A 19,173-nucleotide genomic window follows, 5' to 3' on the forward strand; every position below is an offset into this window, starting at 1 on the left:
AAGGACGTGCTGGTGTCTCACTTTTCTTGCATCTCTCCATGTCTGTGAGTTCATTGGTTACTGCTGAAGATGTAAATCTTTTAAAAAAGATTAGTTCCTAGCAAAGGTTTCTCAAACAGGAGGATTTTGTGCAGTTGTTGGGGACAGTTTTCAGCAGCACGTAAATGCACATCTGGAGCTCGAGTGAGTTATTCCAGCAGCGAGCAGTGTGTGTGGGATTGAGTCAAAATAAACTACAGTATGTGTGTTCATTATAATGAAGGAACATGTGACCTAGTGCAGCAGTGTGGCTCACTGATGTGTTTTTAATGGTTTTTGGGCAGCAATAGAGCTCTATGACACAGAGGAAGGCGATATATCAGGCTTTGAAACACACATAATACATGTTAAGATCACGCCATTATTGGGTTTGGTCTTTTCATGGCATTTATTGACAATAAGAAAAATATATTCATGTTCACATGTATTGAGTCTCTGCCTCATATCCTGTGTATTTTGACTGACTTATGTTATTTAAAGCAGACAAAGACACAGGAACAGGGGCGGGGTTGTGGACAGGCAAGCCAAGCAGTTGCTTGGAGCCCCCGGCCACTAGAGGGGCCCCGGCCACTTATTTACAACAATGATTATTGATAGGCCTGGGCTTTCAGGGACCTCTGTTGGTCCCTGGACCTCACTTTGAGAACCACAAATCTATTTTTTCAGTATTCATCTCAGATGTCCCAGAAATTGTGCCTTTCTGTTTGCAAAAACCTAATTTTTGCAGCATGCAGGGGTGGGGTGGGGGCCCCAGGGATTTCTTGCTTGGAGCCCCAAGAGACCCTAGCAACGCCACTGCACAGGAATCACTCATAATCTGTGTAATCTTTTATTATATCAGAGAATGAATTTTGAGAGTAAGAGCTGCTTCCAGGTGTAGGTAAGACAAAAAGACTTCACAAGGGTTCTCATCTCTGTCTGCGTCCCCTCGCTCTGCAGCAAAGTCGTATCGAGGACCGTCTGGAGCGTTTGGATGATGCCATCCATGTACTGCGGAGCCATGCGGTGGGGCCATCAACGGGGATGCCCAGCGGGCACGGTGAAATGCACAACCTCATCGGGGCCGCACACACACACAACGGCGCTATGGGCGCTCTGGGCAGCGGGTACGGGACAGGACTGCTGTCAGCCAACAGACACTCCCTCATGGTAGGACCTGAGAGCTTTTTATAGATTTTTAATTTAGTCCCACTGAATGTGTCAGTGTTAATGTGGCTATTTTAAAGATAAATCCATTCATACTTTATCTAAAACACCAAACAAGAGTCTTCTCCACTCAAAGTCTGTTCATACTGTGCTGTTGCTTTAAAACACTTAATATAAAAAGTGACTGAAGCTGGAAACAGTCGACAATTTAGACAGAATACACAATATGACAGGAATCTTTTATTTTAAGAATTATTCATTTGAATACAAGATCGCGTGGTTTCATCATGAAACGATGAGGGAAGTTAAAAAAGTGGCGTGTAATCAAGATGATTTGTGGACGCTCAGTATTAAATATAATGAGTTGTAGACCTTGTTGTTTCTGACACTGCAAAGAATCCTGTTCAGAATATTCTGCTGGTATCAGACAATAAATAAAAACAAAACACTGCCAATGGCGTTACAGTGACTTACAAAGAGAAGCTAATGAAGCTAATTAAAGATAAAAATCAAGGTAAGGCTTCGTGAAACAACTCAATGTTCTTTTAAAAAGGAATTCTTTGGTGTGGAGCTTTATCTGCAAGACAGATAAAACATGTTAGAAAGAGGAATCAAGGCCAGATACTCTGAAACGAATAGAATCATCCTGAATATGTTGCTCGATGAGATTATTTATCTTGGAGGAAAAAAAAGATTTAATCACATTTGAAGATGCAAGATCTGATTTTCTTGAACTGTGCTTTTTGCAGTTGGATTTATTTAAACTGGCAAATGAGACATGACTTATGTCTTCACACAGCTGGAGAATGTCCGCTGAAATTAACCAGCTCCACTGCTTTTTTACTCTCATTGTGTGTGTCCATTTTAACTGGATCTCATGGTGAAGGAAAAAAATGTACAGTCGCACATATGGCCAGACTAAACTTATATTGATAGAGGTCAAAGCAGATAATGTGAAAAAGGAGGAGCAGAGGACATAAAAGAGGACAAGAGAGAGACCGAGGAGGGGAGGATGAATTGAAAATATGAAGTAAGACAGCAGTAATGTTTTCCATATTTAATTTGGGCTTTTTTTCAACTTGAAACAATAAACATAAAGAACCAAACAGCTGTGTGACATAAGGAGATGTAGGAGGGCGAGAGAGAGAGAGAGAGAGAGAGAGAGAGAGAGAGAGAGAGAGAGAGAGAGAGGGAGAGACAGGGAGAGGGAGAGAGAGAGAGAGAGGGAGAGAGAGAATTATAAAACACAAGCCAGCATAAACACATTCAGATGCCTGGACATGTTCAGTCAGACCTACTTTGTTTATTTGTGCTTAACATTTGTGCATATTCACATGTAGACACACACACACACACACACACACACACACACACACACACACCAGATGTTCATGCAAACTAACACACAAAACAGTCTGCACACTGTCACAACCTCGTCAACACCTCGACAACCTCTGATGTCATCCGTCAGGTTTCTGAAGGGACATTTGGACTTTTGTCCCAGACGTTTTGTTTTGTTTCTGTGGCTGTAATGAGCACTGCAGCCTCTAGGGGGCGTTTGCAGCAGCTCCAGGCTGTTCTCCCTACAGTAGTTCAGGAGCTTTGTCCCTCTCTCTCTCTCTGGTCTTTGTTAAAGTATTTACTTTGAAGTGTTGTTTTCTAAATGGAGAGCACCTGTGGTAGAGGGGTGTGTGTGTGTGTGTGTGTGTGCGTGTGAAATGTGTGTGTGTGTGTGTGTGTGTGTGTGTGTGTGCTGGCCCGTGTGTGAGCTGGCCAGCTCCCACAGAGATTATCTTCTTCTCACGCATATCTGTCCAGCTGTCTCTCTGTCTGTCTCGCTCCCTCTCCTGGAGGTTGGTCTCCACATGTCCCTCTACCTTTGTCTGGGTCCCCTCTTCCTGTGTTTTTGTTGCATTTCCTGCATCTTCATCCTCGAATAGTGAATGAAATGTAACGTAAATACTGTCACTCATAATTCTGGACCCGCTGATCCTCAACCCTGCAGCACTGTAAGCTTTTAGCTCATAGTTTTAGTGTCATGTTATATTCACTGTGTGGTTCAGTCAGCTAACGAGCTGTGATCTGATGTTTAGCTTGTGTCGTGTTGCCCAGGCGTTCAAACATGCTTGCAATGGGTCATTGGTGGAGTGGAGAAAGAAGAATTAGGCGTTCGCTTCAGATATGTAACCATTCATAAACTTAAACACATCAGATTTTTGGAGGAAGGAGACAACATGCAAATGTTTAGCTTCACAAAACTATTTAAGTCAAAGTCTAGAGAAAGAAGTTTCATTTCGCTTTTTACAGTTTGGTTACATTTGAGTAGGTTAAGCCATATTTGAATACTTTGTAAGTATTCAAAGGGAGGAAAGAGAAGACATGATTAATATAGAGGGCTTTGAACGCCACACCAAAGTAAACAGGACCTAAATTAAATTAAATTACTCCATTAACTTTTAAGGTTAAGAAACCTTTTTGCTGTAAATTTGATGTAAGTTTGAAATTGCTGTTTGTGTTTTTCCGTAAATGATGAAGTGAAATCTTAAAGTTACATGTTAAGATGAATCGTCGTGGGATTTTGTGGTGAAGAGGATGCTTAAAATTCAAGGAAAATACTTGCAAACTAGTTCTATTTAAACACTTTTCTACTCTTTGGACATCCCTAGAGACAAATTTGGCTCTTAATTTTATGAAGCAACGTGCGGTTTAGCCCAAGAAAACATTCAAAGTTTAACACACTACTTTGCAGTTTAATCTTGAAGTTATTCCAGATACATTTCTGAGTTGGTTTTATATGTTTGCGACCAGTGGAAAAAGAGAATAAAGTGAAGGATATGCGCTGAGAAACACTGTTTACTTAAGGAGTCTGTAAAATCACACACTCACAAGCTCATTAATTGCTTCTTGTGTTGTCATTAGGATCTGTGTGTGTGTGTGTGTTTGTTCAGGGTCTGGATGATTGGCTATTGGGGTGCTCCTGTAGCTCACCTGGCATGCATGAAGGCTGAGTCCATACCCTTAACAAAAATGTTGTTAAAAAAACAGGCTAATTAAGACTGAAAACATAGCAGCTCTATAATAGGATTTTTCCAGGGGCCCGGGTGGGTCCACTTGAGCCATGCCATGCCGAGCCAAACCCTGGTGACATGCGTTTCCACTACAGCCTCACAGCAGCGGACAGTTATGCTGCTGTGGTCCTGCTCGGTATCAGAGCCGCCCACAGCCAGCAGTGACAGGCTTCTCCTTCATAGTAATGGAAGTTATAGGAAGTGCAATGTGCTTGTCACCAAGTTGGCAGAGCTTCATTAGCTGTGCTGCAGTAAAAACAGGCGTGATCAGCCGGATATGGACATATTCTGCACTGTTTGGTCAGCAGTTCAGTTTTAGATACTGAAGGGAGGACGAGGGCAAACAGAAAGAGCCACAGCAAGCTGAAAAGGGCAACAGGCGACAGGCTCTTCCTGTGGTCCGTGACCAGCACACCTCTAACACGCAAGGTAAACATCAAGGTAAACAACTTTACCTATCTGTGCCGTGCAGTGAAGAAACACACACGCTGTTATGGCATGGATCAGCACACTTACCTCCCCTGCCATGAAAAAACCCTATAACTACACATACACTCGCACACACACACACACACACACACACACACACTGCCCTAAGAATATGATGAGTGCATTTGCTGGTTAACATCACAATGGGGTGACCCAAACCTGACAGTCCACCCACATTGTCCTCTCCTCTCACTATTTCTCTCATCCTCCTCTAAATTCCCATTTCAAAGTTTACTTCTCATGGACTTCCAACGAAATTTCTCTCTCTCTCTCTTTGTCTCTCTCTCTCTCTCTCTCTCTCTCTCTCTCTCTCTCTCTCGAACACCCTTGAGAGCCATCAGTTTTTCAGTATCACACACAGTAACGCACGCATTATGTGTGTGTGTTTGTTCAGTATAAACAGGAAGCTTGAACCAAAAAAGGAAGAGACTCAATAGAAATATTGAAAAAAAAAAATAAATCAGCGGAAAATAGGAATAATAAAGTGAGAGGAAGGAGTGATGTCATCGCCAGAATTAAGCCATTGTGTTTGCACTGAGACGTTTTTTCTGTTTCTCTCAAGCATACGTTCACTCTCCTTCTAGTTTTATCTCCCGGTCTCTCTTTTCTTCTTTTTCTTTTTTCTTTCTTTCTTTCTTTCTTTTTTCTTTGTCTCTTTCTCATCGTCATTTCCAATCAACTCTTTCCTCTCTTTCACGACTCTTTCCTTCTGCTTCCTCTCTTTTTTGTCATTTTTTTCTTTTTTATATTTTCTTGTCTTCTCTTTCCAGTCCCTCTCTGCTTCTTTTTCTTTCCTTTCTTTTTTTCCAGTCTCTCTTTCTCTAACTATCCCGTACCTTCTTCTACCTTCACTGTTTTTTTCTTTCTTCATGGTCTTTGTATTCTCACCTCTTGTTTCTTTTCTATATATTTTTTTCCATTTACTCCCTTGCAGATGTAACTTTCTCTCTCTCTGCATTTGTATGCTCTCTCTCTCTCTCTCTCTCTCCCTCACACACATACACACACACACACATTTCTCTCATCTTGACACATTTATTTCATATTTACTTTATTATATGCTTTCTGTCACTCTTGTTTTCATCTTCCTTTCTTTATGTACTTATCCTGTCTCTATGTCTGTGTGTGTGTGTGTGTGTGTGTGTGTGTGTGTGTGTGTGTGTGTGTCAGTCCCTCTGCCTCTCTCTTTTACACACACACACACACACACACACACACACACACACACACAGCTGTATGTAGTTTGGCAGTGTTAGGCAGAGACGCCTGCAGACTGAGGTCATAACTCTGGGAAAACAGGTGGTAGACTGATGCAGGAGAGAGAGAGAGAGGGTGGGAGACATATACTGTACATAGACATGAATGCAAAACATACAAATATATACAAATGCATAAACACATTAATGCAGAAGTAGATAAACACATTTTGAAAAAATGCATTTTTTTTCTTTATGCTCAAATAATTCGCCTTTTGTTCATAGAATTCGAACCATTTCACCATAGAAATGCACAAAGTATCCCTCCAAACAAAGAAGAGGAAAAAAAAGAACAATTGTCGTCAATGTGTGCGGCTGTCTGCCTCTGATGATGTGTTTAAGTCACGCCAGTTATTTTACCGCGTCTCAGTTTAGCTTGCAGGGCGGCTCTAAAACGAGGGGAAAGGTTAAGTCTCTCCATTAAGCAGTGCTGCAGTAAGTGAAATGGATCATAATCTCCATCCCTTTGCTGAAAACATACTAATGCCTTTTAATACTCTGCATCTCCTTTCTATTTTCAGACACTGAATTTACTCCTATAAGCTGATGGAAGTCTACCTTTGCCCATTTACCTTCATAACAACAACAACTATTATTATCATTATTACTGTTAAAAAAAAAAAAAGGCCTCCTGCCAGGTTACAACATATTGTGGAAAACCCTTCCAAAAGGTTGAAAACTGTCATAGCAGCTGATTAATGCCTGGATTTGTGATCACATGTTCAGTTTTCACATATGGCTGTAATGCACGGGTGTCCGAATACTTCTGGCCATGTAGCGTAGAACCTGGTGGAAACAGGTGGGAGATGAAGAGCAGGCTCTGTTGCTTTGCATTGCTTAAACTGGTTCAATGTGTTGGTTACACGACCAGCGGTGCAGTAGCTTATACTAATTTAGTCACGTTTTTGTTCTGGTTAGATCTGGTTGGTCGTCATGATGATGTCTATTGCCAGTTTGATGTACAGTGCTACAGTGTGGCGATGTTTCAGTGCTGTCCACCTTCACTGTTTGTGTTCAGAAGCTGTGTGATGTGGATATTTATGAGGAAAGGAGGTTGTGATCATTGGACATGTGTGTGCAGCCTCGCATTCATGAAGATAATTAGATAAATAAACCGTAATGACCTTGATAATTGGTTAATTTGCATGCTTTTGAGTCTCGCCTTTAATGACAAAGAGGATTATGGAGGACCAACTGTAGGAAAAAAATATCTCATACTATCAATTAATATACATGTGTGAAATATAGTTAAAATAAAAAACTTTTCTTAAATGCTTATATATTTTAAAAAGTCAACGTTACCAATTGTTCACTTGACTGGCTGCAGTGGTGTCTCACAGTCCTCATAAGCAGATGTAGTTTGGCCTTGGAGGTCAGATGAAAGCTCAGGAAGAGACGAGTAATTGGACTTTGACTTTTGATTTTCTGCTCTTAAACTGCTGTCTCCAACGACCTGAATGAAGCCTCAAAATCAGCTGTTAGAGAAAATGAAAGTGCATCTGTATAAAAAGATAAACATGACAAAGTAGTGTAACCAAGACCTTAGAGATGTAATTCATTTCAGTCGATTTCATTTTAATTTCAGTAATTCATTTTGGAAAACTAAACCAAACAGTAATCAGAACTTAGATAGAAAAATGTAAATACAATGTACATCGTTTTTATTGTTTTATGCTGGATTGGCCCAATAACAAGTAAGTAAATAGTTAATAAATATAGTAAGCAAATGCCATATTTGTCTGCCTATAGGCCGATATGGTTTAAACTCATTTATTATTACGTATCAAAGCATGATGGTCATGGGAGAAAAGATTAAATAAAGTCCTGTTTCGTTTTCATTTTGGCATTAGCAGATCAACCAGTGGCTCAGCAATGTTTTACCTCACACTGACATTTTTCCAAATTTCACATTCCCCGACGCCTCCTTCTCTCTCTTCCCTTCACTTCTCTCTGTTTCATTTTTCGTGACGTTTCACTCGACAGGAGCGCCCGTCGTCTTTTACCCTGTTCAGTTCACAAGGGAAAAAATACATACGTATCACGCCACTGGAAAATGTTGCTGTACTTTTCCTCCCATGGAAGTCCAACCTCAACACTGGGGTCTGTGTGTGTGTGTGTGTGTGTGTGTGTGTGTGCGTGTGTTGACGTTGCTACGGCAGGTGCTTTCTGTCAAGTGTTCAGTTTGCACAGAGGAGAGACTGTACAGTTTGAAGAATGTTCCACTGTGTCTGTGTGTGCGTGTGTGTCTGTGTGTGCGTGTGTGTGGGTGTGTGTGTGTGTGTGTGTGTTGAGGGTAGACCAGTGCAGACTCCCTCCTCATTTGCTTACAGTATCCAGTGTACTGTATATGACACGTGCAGAAATGCGCTGCATGAAATGAAACTGAGGTGGTCTTGTATTTCTAACTCTGAATGAGTCATTTAGTGTCTCCTAAAAAAGGCCTCACACTTACAAGACCTGTGTAATGTCAGTATGAGATCCAGAATTATGAAACACTATTAGTTAATGGTAGTTATGAGCTATTTTGAGAAAACGGCCCCAGTTTTTCTTTAGTTCTGCATTTTTTTTGTGTGTTCAGTTTTCATTGTGCATTTTGAAGGAACGCTGAACCTTTAAGTCTCTCAACTCTTCCACTACGTCCACTGATGAATAAAAATCAGTGACAGACACTGTAAGAAAATCAAAAATGACGTGATTATCAACAACAAAATGACAGATTTTCCACTGGGAGGAAACCTCTGACCTTCCCTCTAGCACCAACAACTGGACAACATTTCCCATGAATGCACAGGAAATATCAAGATGTAAAGGTCACATTTTCAGGACGCTTTCTGATCACATTCCTGCTCCCCTGAGAACGAACCGTGTACATTTTAGCGACGTTTCTTCTCGTGTCACCACCAGGGCCAACTTTATGAAGGCCTATTCTTCATGTAGCACGTAGCATTCTGCTAAATCTGCTGTCGAGAGATCTGAAATCATGCCGTGTGTGTCTGTGCGTCTGGTAAAATTTCACACTGGACTTCCTGCTTCACATTGCGCCTCCTCCTTCCGTCTCCCGCTCCTCTGCAGAGGTGTTTTTTCGGACTGCGACTATGATTGAAAACGACAAACTGAAATTGCAGAAATGCGTCTAATTCAGGCTGAAATATTAGAATTTACAGAGTTAGTCAATTGACAGAGTTTATTCTTCTCACAGACTTGTCCTTACTGTTTATAACTGCATGACAAATCTCCGTGTGTGTGTGTGTGTGTGTGTGTGTGTGTGTGTGTGTGTGTTAGAGAGAGTGAAAGAAAGTGCGTGTCATCTCTTGACCCAGAAATTCCCTTTTTCTCTTCTTCCTGTGTAATCAGCACACTCTCTCTCACTCCCTCTCTTTCACACACACACACATAGACACACACATTTTATGTGAACACACTTCCCACTGATCAACAGCATTGTGGATGACAGCTACTCAGCACCTGCTCCTCTGTCTCTTTCTTTGGCTCTTTATTTATTTTTGATTTTTTTTTTTTCTTTCAATCTGCTTTATTTAAACGACATTTAGATAGAACCTGCAAATAAAAGCTTTAAGTGGCCATTAAAACTAAATATATGAATAATTTACATACCCAGGCCTATATAACACAGTATCAGAGTCTTTCTCTCTTTATTTATTGTTGGAAAAGACATTTTCTGAAATTAGGAAACTTTTCGAACCTTAAACTAGATTTTATTTAGGCAGATTTCTTCATTTCTCACTGATACACTGAGCCTGGCATGAAATGTTTCTTTTCCCCAAACTGATGTATTGAAAAGCATTCAAAAGTGAACAAAGGCCTTGCTGCACACCATAACCAGCACTGATTGTGCCTTTTTTTTTTTTTTTTACTTTACTACAAATACATCACTGCCTTCTTCAAATAATCCATCACTGTTTGCCTTAAAGGCCTGTGATACCCTTCACAGTCAACACAGCCTATATTCATGTTTTGTCAGAGTTACAGCACAGTCACACCTTGACACCAGAACCTAGAACATTCCTTTGTGATGCATTCATAAAACTCAGCCATACAAATTTTAAATACTGGTTGCTAAAAATATCATGAGCTACTGCATGTCAGACAGGGTGCTGTGCTCTGGCAGCAATGATCTCGTTTTTTAGGGTCACTGAACGCACCAACAGTGTTTTCGACACCCTTTTCGTGTCGTTATCGTGTTGTGAAGTGCAATACAGTGAAGAGTACTGACCGTTTTGAAAACTCTTCCCGTTGGTGCATTCAAGGACACTCCGACATCTGGTTTTTTAAATGGTTGTCGAACAGCTGCTTTTTAAAAATCATGCAAACAATATTCACTTCATGCTTTTTACAGCAAACATGTGTGTGTCTTATTTGTTGTCTTGGTTTGATTTTTAGACAGCGTCTCATGAATGTTTTCCATCTGGTGAAAAATCACAGATGTCCAAAAGTCCTTGAATGCAACTTTGACAAAAATCAGAACAATGGTAAATGGCCTGCATTTATATAGCGCTTCTCTCGTCTATTGACCACTCACGGCGCTTTACAACACGTGCCGCATTCACCCATTCACACACGGATGGGACAGCCATCGGGAGCAATTTGGGGTTCAACATCTTGCCCAAGGACACTTCGACAGGCAGACATGCAGGCTGGAGGAGCCGGGGATCTAACCACCAACCTCCTGATTAGTGGACAACCAGTTCTACCTCCTGAGCCACAGCTGCCCCGGTGTCCAAATCCACAATCCCAAAATATATGTGAACACTTAGCCAAAATAATCTGAACTCAAGAGCTACTCACTAGCTTTTTCTGCAGGTTTATCTGTCGTCCAATCATATGCGTTCAACCCGAGGGATGGTGGGTAAGTGGGTGTGGCTGTGGTTATTGTTGAGTATCTGAGCTAAACCAGCAGCAGATCAGTTTATGTGTAATTTATTTATATTTTTCTCCTCCGTCTGCCTCCTTGCCTTCCCTCCTCATTGAACTAGACTAAGCGAGAGAGAAGGAAGGCTCGTTAAAATATAAAAGCCCTCCATTAAAAATGTACGCCACGCTCTCTGTCTCCCTCTCTGCTGCCATTTTACATTTGGGAATCCAGGCGGTGATGAAAGGCAGAGAACGGAAAGAAAAGACAGAAAGAAAGACGAGAGGCAAATAATAAATAAGGGAGCAAACAGACGTATGGACGGATAGACGAGGGCGCTCAGTTTGAAACACACACACACACACACACACACGCAGAGACAGAGAGGGAAACACACACGCATGCAGACAAGCCGGTCGACATTTTGTGATATTTGCACGGAGCGAGAGGGGAGTTTGGCATGTGGTGGGCAAGACCTCGCTGTCAGCCAGCTGGATTAACAGACAGACAGAGGGATTTGATTTTCAAAACAACTTTATTTACACCATGGTTATAATGCAATACAGCAGAAAAGTCAAAGCAAACAACAGTGAGCGTGTATTTCAAGGACATTTAAAAAATAATTACACATCACACATCACGACATGTAGAGCTAACAGTGAACGTTAACTTTTTATCCAGATTAGAGGAGATAATATCAGAGCGGAGCCGCTGTTGAATAATAAAATCATTGGAAGTTTTCATAGATAAATAGATTTAAAGTGCACACTGACACCGGCCGTCACCATTGAACAGAACAGAGTGGTGACATTCTTCATCTCATTCGCCCTTTTTTTTTTTTTTTTACAAATCATCAGTTTTTGCCTGTCCAGTAATTTCATCTGCTACAATCAGCAACTGTCCCCGGGCCCCAGGCCACGACGGGTCCTAAAAAGTCCCATATTCACTGTCAGTAGTTTTAATCTGATTAATTAAACATTTGTTTTGGAATGTGTACCATCATCATCTTAGTTAGGCTCTATCCCAGCTCGTCTTTTTTCCCTGTCTTGTTAAAGGGCCCTTTGTCAAAGTCTCTAAATAAAACCTATTTTACATTCTAGATTTATTTATTTATATATATAGTTTATACTGTGCTCACAGTCAGTTTACAGGTGTAGAATTGTACTTCATATGTGAAGACCTCTGTAGCTCACTCTTCATCTCTGCTTGGAGTTAGTGGCTCCAGGCTACATTAGCTGCTACCAGCATAACACCTGAACAACTGTTGGCTCTTGAGTTGCTTTATGGGGAATGTAGGCATAAGACAGATGATTTCTCAGGTTCTGCTTCATCAATTTTAATCTTTTTTTTTTTTTTTTTTTTTTTAAAGTCCAATGTGAGAGAAATAATAATAATAATTATAGACATACATATATATTTTCTATGTGATAAAGATTGAGTTAAGTGCATCTTTATGCAACCGCCACCACTGTTTCAACTGAAAATTAGATGACAGTGATTGAATAGAGCATGTTGTCAGGCTGAATGATGAATGGAGATGAAATAGCAAATCAGTCTCATTATCACACTGTTAAAGACCGTCCACACTATGTCCCTGCTGCCATTCAGTGGACGTTCAATTTAGCCTGACAGTTTCCAGCACACACATCTGAATGTCTATCATGATTCATATCGAGCCGCTGTCCTGATGATATGTTCAAAGTAAAACGCTCAGGAAAAGGAGGGTGACAGAGAGACTATTCAGAACCACAGGATGCCACGAGAAAGTTGGAATCACACACACACACACACGCACACACACACACACACACACACACACACACACACACACACACACACACACACACATAAAGAGAACCCATCTCGTGCCAAAACAGTGAGTCCCTGCTGGAAGCTGCTCGGTGCTCTGGGAATTAGAAATCCCACAATTAAACATATGGGCATTAAGATAATTGTCAGTTGTTGTGCTGCCTTGTGCACGTGTGTGTGTGTGTGTGTGTGTGTGTGTGTGTGTGTGTGTGAATGTGTGGTAGACAGATGGATAGGATTCAGCCAAGCACACACACACACACACACACACACACACATACACACACACACACGTAGTCTAACAGTATTTCCCTGAATAAACACATGAAAAATAAGAATATACTCAAGTAAAAAAAAAAAAAAATGTAAATATACATGTCAGACATGCAGATATGAACCTGGACTGAGCGACACGTATACTTACACACACGTGCGCACACACACACACAAAAGCACAGGCAGAGCACAATTTGCACCAGAGTTGTACTGTACTGGAAAAATCGGGGGGAAAAAACATCGGGCAGGATGGTGTGTGTGTGTGTGTGTGTGTGTGTGTGTGTGTGTGTTTGTTTGTGTGTCAGAGAGAGACAGATGGAGATCTTTAATGTCTTAGAAAAGCAGAGGATGCCCTCAACAGGCCGACTGCAGAACTGCAACATCTGGAGCAGAAAGAAGGAATAAAGAAAGAGAAAGAATCACAGTGTCAAATTTATCTTCCGGTCTTGACTTTAATCACCATCTCATGTGTTTGAAAAGTGACACTTTTCTTCCTTTCTTGCAGTATTCTCATATTCAAATACATAAATGTATTTAGTTATCCTTGCTGGTAGTCATGTCAAACTCTGTCTGACTAAAAAGTGCAATAAGCTACAATAAGAGAGAGGAAGAGGATAAAATGATACAATCAAATCTTAGCAGTTAGTTTATTTCAGTAATTAACAAATTATCATTGAAATAATGTAAGTTATTATGGGACACAAAATCAAGCACAAAATATAGTAGTAATATGACATAATGAATAATAATAATGAAATCAAATCCGACCTGTAAATCCAAGGGAGTTCAGAGACTTTAGAGCCTGAAACCACAGAAGCAGGTTCAGACTTCATGTGGCCTTTAGAAATAAAAATCTTTGTCTCTCTTTTCTCTCTATTTTCCAGGTGGGCTCTCACAGAGAAGACAGCAGCAGCGTGGGCGCTTTGCGTGCCGGACACTCGATGGCGGGTCAGGTGCCGGTGCCTCACCTGCCCGTTCAGTCGGCCACCTCGCCGGACCTCAGCCAGCCCGACCCTTACCGTGGTAAGACCCACCGCTCTCTCATAGATACACTGAGTGTCCAACAGTGTCCCCAAATCCCAACATTTGCTGGACAAAATCAGGATTGGTCCTTCATGGTTCACATTACTCTTTAGTGTGTCAGTCGCTTCAATTCAAATGGACACAAATGAATGAAAAAGTATCTGCAGTCATGTGTCCATCGCTTCTTTGGACTAGATTTTAGATTTAGTCAACAATGGCCAAGCACACACAGAGTCAGTGATGGACAAACTATCAGCGTCATGGTTCTGTGTGTTTCCATATAGACACAAGCATCCCACTGGTATCCCATCATGCACTTCTGCTGACATAGAAACACAAGAAATGAATGTTTCCAGTACTACCTAAAAATAGAAAACCTGCTGCTACCACTAATAATAATTAGAATCAGAATGATAGAAGAAAGAATAATGAAGAGAAAGCAAAAGATGAGATGAAGAGGAAGATGAAAGGGAGAGAAAAGTAAAAGTGAAATTTACAGAAGTTGATTAAGATTAAGAGGAATAATAAGTCCTACAATTAAAATATGAATGAAAACAAAGAAGAAGAAGAAAACTGAGGAAAAGGAAAAAGCTCAAAACAAGAAAAAGGAGAAAAATATCAACAAGGGAAAGAAGAAGAGGAGTAGGAAAGGCAACATTGAAGGCGATGAGAGAGAAAGTAAGAGATGAAGATAAGGAAGAGAGTTGCAGATGAAAAACAAGATGCAGAGGACGAAAAAATGGAGAAGATATGACACAGAGAAGATGAAACAAAGTAGAAAGTAGGGGGGACAAGATGAGAAGAAAAATGGTAGGAAGGAAAACTAAAATATTTTTTTTAAAAAAAAAAGGATGTGAAAATGAGGAAACTGGCCCTGAACGGGGATCAGAAAGTTGAGGAAGAGTTCAGTGGAATCGGGGCTTTTCAGACAAACGCAGGCGCACATGTGGATCTCAGCTGGCAAGCCTCGACTTCACCGCCCGAGCGGTAAGAAGCCTAACGAGGAGGGTAAATAAATACAGTATGTGTGATATGAATATGGAGGAGGAAAAGTGTATATGAGCTCTGTGGAGCAAATTAGCCCTGAGCTCGTTTTTAAAGGCTGAAAATGAGTCTGCTGGCAGCAGAGTTCAGCCAGCGGCAGCCACAGCCAAGTGTGTAATGAGGTGAGAGAGGGAGAAACACACACACTCAGGCAGAAGAAGTTGTTCCTTACTCACACACACACACACGCACGCACACACGCACACACACACACAGAGTTGAGGGTGTGTAGAGGCTGTAAATAAAGGGTATTAAAATGTTTTTGGCAGCAAACCCTTCAAATTCAGTAGCAGAGCTGTGGTTTCCTCCTCTCTCTCTCTCTCAATTTCAAAATAATTATGAACAGGGAAGATTTATATTATTGATAATTGCTGTATAGCATGATTAGATTTATGTAATATTACATGTATATACTTATACTCTCCTCCTTCCTCTTTCGTACAAGTTAATTAAGTTTATTTTATTGCATGCACTGATTAGTAAATCTAAATAATATATTACGAAAGGTGGTTCATGCACATTGTACAAAGCACTAAAACATAGAGGATAGAGTATAAATCAATCACCCAATATGAATGGAATTCCTTGCACACTTGTATGCTGTTCTTTTTAGTTAGCGAACTAGTATTTAAAGAATTGCTACAAACAGGAAATGATATGATATGTGTGTCAACACATGTCAAGGGCTTTGGAAAGCAAAATTAAACCTATCAAAGAGGAAGAAAAATGTCAACAGGGTCGAAATCTTCAGCCAGAAAACGTTAAAGACATTAGGACTCAGACTAGGATTCAGACTTTCTTTTCCCCATAAATGTTGCATTCAGCCTCCTCCAGTGTCATTTTGTGACTGTCAGGGTCCAGTCAGACACTCAGAGGCACAAAGTCACTTTTCAGTTTTAAACCTTTTTAAATGCAGCTATTTATGCACAAACACACAGCGGTTGTATGGAAAGAGGCGCACGCACACACAAACCAAACACAGACCGTCGCTCAAAGCTGCACACAAAATGCCTCCAGTCAGGCAGACAGAGATTCAAAATGGCCGACAGTTGGTCGCACACGTGTGTGTGCGCGCGCGCGTGTGTGTGTGTGTGTGTGTGTGGGAACAGAGCGGAGTGTTTTGTGTTGAGAAGTTGGCAGTGTCCCAGTGACGGATCCATACAGACGTCAAATAAAGGCCTCACTGTTCAGCTGAGGAGGGAGGCAGATAGAGGGTACAGACGCTTTACATCTGCATCACAACTCTCCCCTGCCGCCATCTTGGAGGTCAGCTGGAGAATTAGCTGTGATCAGACACGCCTGATGCTGCATTCGCACTACGTTGGCAGAGTGGGAAGAACAGGAAACATATTGTGAATTAGGATTGCTCACTCATTGTTCCGGGATGCTGATTGTTAGCCTGCATTAGCTGTTTTTATCATATTTGGAGAGGTTGACTAACAAGTGACACATATAGAAAAAGTGTTAATTAACTGAATTAATTGTACTTGTGTTGACCTTAGATTTTATTTAGATGTTTATTTAGGTCATGTAGATGGACTCAGATGAAGCTGACAGTGCTTTGCCACTATTATACCACTGTTTTGTTACCAGTTAAGTGGTTCTTGGGCTGAGAAATGACTGATATGTCTGACTTGACATTACAACTAAGCTGACTTCCTTTTTCTTTTTCTTGTGATCATATATTGTATTTATCTATATGCACCTTCTAACCTTTCTCCTCCATCCTCCTGCAGCCCTGTCTGGAGGCCTTCAGGGCCAGAGCACCTCCTCCGTCAGCTCGGAGATCAAGTCTGAGGACGAGGGGGACGAGAACCTCCTGCAGGACTCGAAGTCCCTGGACACCAAGAAGGAGGACGCTGACAGCAAGGAGCTCAAAGCTATTGATAGGTCAAGATCTAGGTAACCCCGCCTACCTCTCAGACGTTCGCTTCTATCAAAAATCTAAGCTGGGCTGGGACATGCGTTTTCACAAAACATCCACATGCTCAGAGACCTTCCTTGTGTCAAAGTGTCACTGATAAACAAACCTCTCCAAGAAGTAGAAACTGTTCGAGATGTTACATTTGGATTGACTTCTGCACAAACTGAAGTAACAATCTGTGGCCTTTATTTTCTCAGTCACAAGGCTGAAATGAACACCTGATCATTTAGCATTTTTTAGAGAAATCTAGAGAGATTCCTAAGAATCTCTTTATTTACTAAAGAGTATTTTTACATCATCGTTGATTGATTTCTCTTATAAGACAAGATAAATGAGTTTTTGTAGTTTTTGCTAAGAGGGGACACAAGGAAGGAATTAAAGCTGTGAGTGTGTTGGGAACCAGCCTCTGGACTTTGATGAAGTGACCAAGTGTGATGAGAAGCAGCTAAATACATCAGTCAATACAGAGACACGAAATCTCCATATCCACCCGGCATCTCCCTTTTTTTAACATGGCTGCTGTTGATCTTGCAAGCCAAGAAAGAACTGCAAAGACAAAGAGATGTTCCTGGTGGGCATGCGACTCCCAGTTGATCCTTTCAGTCTCTCCATGGTCTTGGGCCTGGTTTTAACTGTTTCTCACACAACAGAGTAGAGCCCACAGTCAATATTCTCAAAGAAGTGCCGACTCACATTGAGGGCTGGGAAATCAACACCAACAGAAACACTGAAAATGAATATTCTTGCTGTTGGCGAGAAAGTAGAGGCCTTCGAGAAAGTTTTTTAATACATTTCAAATGATCAAAATGTATGAAACCCACTCATTATATCAACTCTTAAGCCAGCTAAATTTTAATTCAAAGTTCACAGTGTTGATTTCACGCCCTGGATGCAGCCGAGCAGCCTTCATCCCTCCAATGAGATTGTTTTCCAGGAGGACGACTAAAATCAGAAACATTTGGATCCCAAACCCAGAGATTTGTACATCATGGTGGCGGCCATGATGATGATGATGATGATGATGATGATGATGATGATGATGTAAATGGTTTTGATGATAAACATGAAAACAAAACCGATGAAAACTGTTGCCATGCTGTGTTGCAGGATTTGGGAACATATCATCATGTGATCCAGCAAAATTGTTGCCTGGTTTTCTGCTCTTAACTGTCCTTTTGGTCACCTTTTTGACCTCATGTAGTCCAACCATTTTTGCACTCTTTTCAGGCTGCTGCTGTCAGTTAAAGGGGAACTCCATCAATTTTGCATATCATAGTCTGTTTACAGGCCTTGACAAGTCCAAGGAAGAAGAGTACTTGGAATAAAGACATAGGATATCTCTCTGAATTGGTTTTAATACTTTTTTAAAACTGTACGCTGTAAATCCGACTGTGTAATTGGAGTGCAATGTTAAAATGGTGGTATACTCTTTTAAACACAAGTCAAAGGTTTCAGTCCTGAAGTTGGAAACAGGTTATATAACTACCTCAACTACGTTGCCTTTTGCAAATTCTGCACTAAAAGATATGCATAAAGTTTCAGTTATTTCAAGAAACATTCTTCTTCAAACAACTTTATGATATGATCCTACATCATATCCTCCATCCTGTACCAGCTTGTCCAAGAGTGGATCCAAGAGTGAACTCACCAATATTACAATGTAAACAAACAGTCACCACTAACAACTGAGGCAGACTTGAAATGCCCAGAATGCAGGACATCATGATCTGTTCCCAAGCCCTGTTCCTTGTTATTTTGTCAATTAAGAGATCATCTTGTAAAGGTCTACTGCAGGTTCATATTAAAATGAGTCTCTCCACACAAATGATAAACTGAACTTTCATCCTCAAATCCTCCCCTTCCTCCTCCTCTCTTACTCTCATCCCCTGTGTCCTCTTCCCTTGTTCCTGCTCATCCTCATCATTGGTCACTGTAGTAACAACGACGATGAGGACCTGTCTCCAGAGCAGAAGATGGAAAGGGAGAGGGAACGGAGGATGGCCAACAATGCGCGGGAGCGTCTGCGGGTCCGAGATATCAACGAGGCATTCAAGGAGCTGGGCAGGATGGTTCAGCTGCACCTGAAGAGTGACAAACCTCAGACCAAGTTACTGATCCTGCACCAGGCTGTGGCTGTCATCCTCAGTCTGGAACAACAAGTTCGAGGTCAGTTTCATACAAAGACCTGGACCTGGATACCCTTGACCCTCAGCACCATAATACTAACTA

At 41.2% G+C, this 19,173-nt stretch overlaps 1 protein-coding gene across 23 annotated transcripts in view; it reads left to right on the forward strand.

The window, feature by feature from the left end:
• Positions 1–19,173, forward strand: part of tcf4 (transcription factor 4) — a 224,107-nt gene that overhangs the window by 192,108 nt on the left and 12,826 nt on the right. For 13 of the 23 annotated variants that reach the window (XM_076758147.1, XM_076758143.1, XM_076758155.1 and 10 more), the window contains 4 exons: positions 979–1,188; positions 13,838–13,976; positions 16,757–16,922; positions 18,881–19,110. In XM_076758147.1, the coding sequence (XP_076614262.1) occupies positions 979–1,188; positions 13,838–13,976; positions 16,757–16,922; positions 18,881–19,110 (745 nt within the window). The remainder of the gene's footprint in view (positions 1–978; positions 1,189–13,837; positions 13,977–16,756; positions 16,923–18,880; positions 19,111–19,173) is intronic. The other 10 variants (XM_076758149.1, XM_076758144.1, XM_076758156.1 and 7 more) reach the window with 1 other exon arrangement.

The sequence above is a fragment of the Chaetodon auriga genome, chromosome 19 (genome assembly GCF_051107435.1).
Source record: "Chaetodon auriga isolate fChaAug3 chromosome 19, fChaAug3.hap1, whole genome shotgun sequence".
Taxonomy (NCBI): Eukaryota; Metazoa; Chordata; class Actinopteri; order Chaetodontiformes; family Chaetodontidae; genus Chaetodon; species Chaetodon auriga.